This window comes from Elgaria multicarinata, chromosome 2 (genome assembly GCF_023053635.1).
Source record: "Elgaria multicarinata webbii isolate HBS135686 ecotype San Diego chromosome 2, rElgMul1.1.pri, whole genome shotgun sequence".
In the NCBI taxonomy this organism is placed as follows: Eukaryota; Metazoa; Chordata; class Lepidosauria; order Squamata; family Anguidae; genus Elgaria; species Elgaria multicarinata.
In genome coordinates, this window is record NC_086172.1 from 180,703,939 (window position 1) to 180,706,948 (window position 3,010).

Genomic DNA, 3,010 nt, shown 5'->3' on the forward strand with positions numbered 1-3,010 from the left:
CATCTGGAGCCAGGGCTCAGCTCTTAAACATGTAAAACCATGAGAGCTCCTGAACAGCCGCAGAGGCCCTCGCCATGAAGAAACCACAGCTCAGCCCACATAGTGATGCTGTCAAGAGAGTTTTGAAGCCATGTGAACTCTGAAGACTGAGCCTGGAAAGTGGGGTGGAGGCCTGAGCATTTGGCAGGAGCCATCGGATGGCTTTGATACCATAGACTGCCTGGGTTGTGTTATTAAGTTGCATTGCAACAGACTTTTGGGGGGGGGGGCAGTCTTAGCTGCAGACATTTCCGACCACCAGATATGAATTCTATTAGAAAGCACAGAGAAATGGGTGGGAAAGAGATCGGGTAACTTAAACCTTGGGCAAATTTAAGAAAGTGTGGATAAATTCATAGTTTAACCCCAAAGTCTCTTCTTCTCCCTTCCAAGGAAAACATCCCTCAAACTACATTTGCAGTAAATTTCTAAGAACTAAACAACAACTTAGGAGACCAAAGTTTTCTCCCAGGGAAGGATGAATCACAAAAATCTCTTTTGAAGTAAAATTTACTCTAAAATAAAAAGTGAGATCATAAAGTCTCCTTGTGAGCTTAATATGTAATCTTAGTGACAGGGAGGATTTACCAAGAATTCCTTCATACGTATTGAGTATGATGTAGTGAAATTGCATTTATGAAGTTCCATGTTTTTCTGCAACGTAACTGCAGAAAAACATATACCCTCACACTTCCTATTTGCTTACTACCAACAGGCGTAAGACTGCAGCTGTAGCTTCTGCAACACACACACACCCTCCTCCCTAGAGGTGACAGGCCTCACCTGATAAAATATGGGCATGCAGTAAATGCCTGAAGTTTTTTAGAACACGGCCTCGCTCTCCAATGGTTCATTTGAGGAGCACTGGAACACTTTACAGTACTTGAATGGCAAATTAGATTCAAGGTATAGTGAGTAAAAAGTCCTAACTTCACTCATATACGGATGGTGTCTGCACTGAAACCTTTAAAAGGCCTTCTTGGAAATCAATTCACAACCCATCATGTCAGAGACAACACTGCTCTGTTAAATGGAATCCAAGTTCTTTATCAAACACATTTGAACACAACTGCCTTTTTATTGAAGGACCACAGGAAAGTGACCTGACTCTTGTGGCCCGTCCTTAGAAATGTGACAATCTATCCTATCAATAGCAGTAGTGTTTGATCAGCAGGTAGAAGTGACTGCAGTTGGAAACCAGGGTGAACAAAGCCCTCTTTATTTTTATGCACACACATTTCCTTTTATGTACACCATATATAGCAATAATCGCTCATTCAGGATCCTCCAGGATTCTTCGCAGGTCTCTTCAAGCCATCTCTGTAGACTGGTGCTTAATCCAACTGAACGGAGAGAAGAGAAGGACCGTGAGCATACAGCTAACCAGCTTTCCCTTGGAGCCTACATATTTTCCACCATATCCTGCTACGGGGTCACCTGCAGCCCCATCCTGTGCTTTAGCCACGTGGCTGCCACTACACCCCCACTCGTGCTAGCCAGTCACTCTGCTATCCCCCATTAAGGTGTGCTTCTGGGGCACTCACAAACACGGCACAAAGGCAGCAGGTGGAACTCCTGTGTTTGTGCCCAGCTTCTAGTGCCCAAAGGTCTCCTAATGCTGCTTCTGAACATGGGAATTTCCCAGGAGCCTTCGTAGCGAATACACGTTGCTGGAGCTCTCCACCCTCCATTAAACAGGGCTGTTCTAACCAGAATAATCTAAGCTAGTGACCGGCCTAACATCTGGCATTAGTGAATTGGGACGCTGTCAATTAAACGTGCCCTGTGGCCACGGCGTGGCATTTATCAGCAGGAGTTAGGAGGGCCACACGATCGTGGGTAGACGAGTGGCTTCAGCTGCTTCAGTCTGGACTGAAAGCTCACCCGGGGACCCCGTGTCCACGTCAGAGAGCCGGGCAAGCAGCTGACTTCCCCCGAAAGTGGCCCTCGCAGGAGGAAGGCCAGCCGGAAAGGCAAGCCAGTCTGCCAGGCCCCCAACGCAGCCCCAGATCTCACCTTGGTGAAGCCGATGTCCTTGGCGTACTGGCGGAAGCACTGTCGGCACATGTTGAGCCCGTACTTGCGGATCAGGCCGTGGCGGTTTGAGCACACGCGGCTGCAGGAGGGAGGCAGGGAGGGAGGGAGGGAAGGAGGGTGAGCAACGCCTTCCCATGTGCCCCCCATGCAGGGCAGCCCAGCCTCAGCCCAGCCCCCCCTGGGAGCACCCCATCAAGGCACATGCTCCGCCCCCCACCTCCTGTGGCATTCAGGGAGCCCAAGGGCAGCTCATGGCCAGCCTTCCCCGGGAGGGAGGGAGGGGGGGAGGGGGGACGGCTCACCCCCTAGGCCGTCTGGATCGGGGCCCCTCATGCCTCCAAGGCACCTAGGAGGGCAGCTCCCTCCCTCCTTCCCTCCCTCCCTCCCAGGCCAAGAGGGGATGGGTCGGGTGAGGGGCAGGTCGGGAGGGGAGCCCCCTCTCAGCCCCCTCCCCTCCTAGCCCCGGCAGAGAGAGGGACGGAAGGAGGGAGGGGGGAGTCCTGCCGCCCCCTCCCCAGGACCCCCCCACAGGAAGACGGCCACCGAGCCCCTGGCCAGCCCCCCCCTGGCCCCCTCCCCCCCGGCCACCCACCAGGATCGCGAGCCCTGCCCGAACTTCCGGGGGTGGCTCCAGTAGAGCTGCTGGTGGCCCATGGCTATGGCTGCTGCTGCCGCTCACTCGCCACACGCGCCGAGGGAAGGAGAGGAAAAGGCCGGGCCGCCCCGCGCAGGCGCAGAAGAGCCCGCTCCCGGCAGGCCCAGCGCCGCCCGCGCAGCCTCCGTGAACCCAGTGAAGCCTTGGCTGCCCGCTCTGCTCCGCCCCTGCCTCCGTCCCTGCCCTGCCTCCGCGGTGACGTCAGGGCGCCGCTCGGCCTCTTGTAGGCGCCGGGCGCTGCCTGCTGCAGCCGGGCGTGGTGGCGCGCGCCTGTAATCC

General features: G+C 54.9%; 1 protein-coding gene across 1 annotated transcript; it reads right to left on the minus strand.

Moving 5' to 3' along the window:
• Positions 1–1,242: 1,242 nt before the first annotated feature.
• LOC134413630 (small ribosomal subunit protein uS14) lies at positions 1,243–2,806 on the minus strand. Its single transcript, XM_063147691.1, has 3 exons — positions 2,669–2,806; positions 2,056–2,155; positions 1,243–1,382 (listed from the first exon to the last, which is right to left on the minus strand). Exons 1-3 carry the CDS (start codon positions 2,728–2,730, stop codon positions 1,374–1,376), a joined length of 171 nt encoding a protein of 56 aa, XP_063003761.1. The 5' UTR covers positions 2,731–2,806; the 3' UTR covers positions 1,243–1,373.
• Between the last annotated feature and the right edge of the window lie 204 nt (positions 2,807–3,010).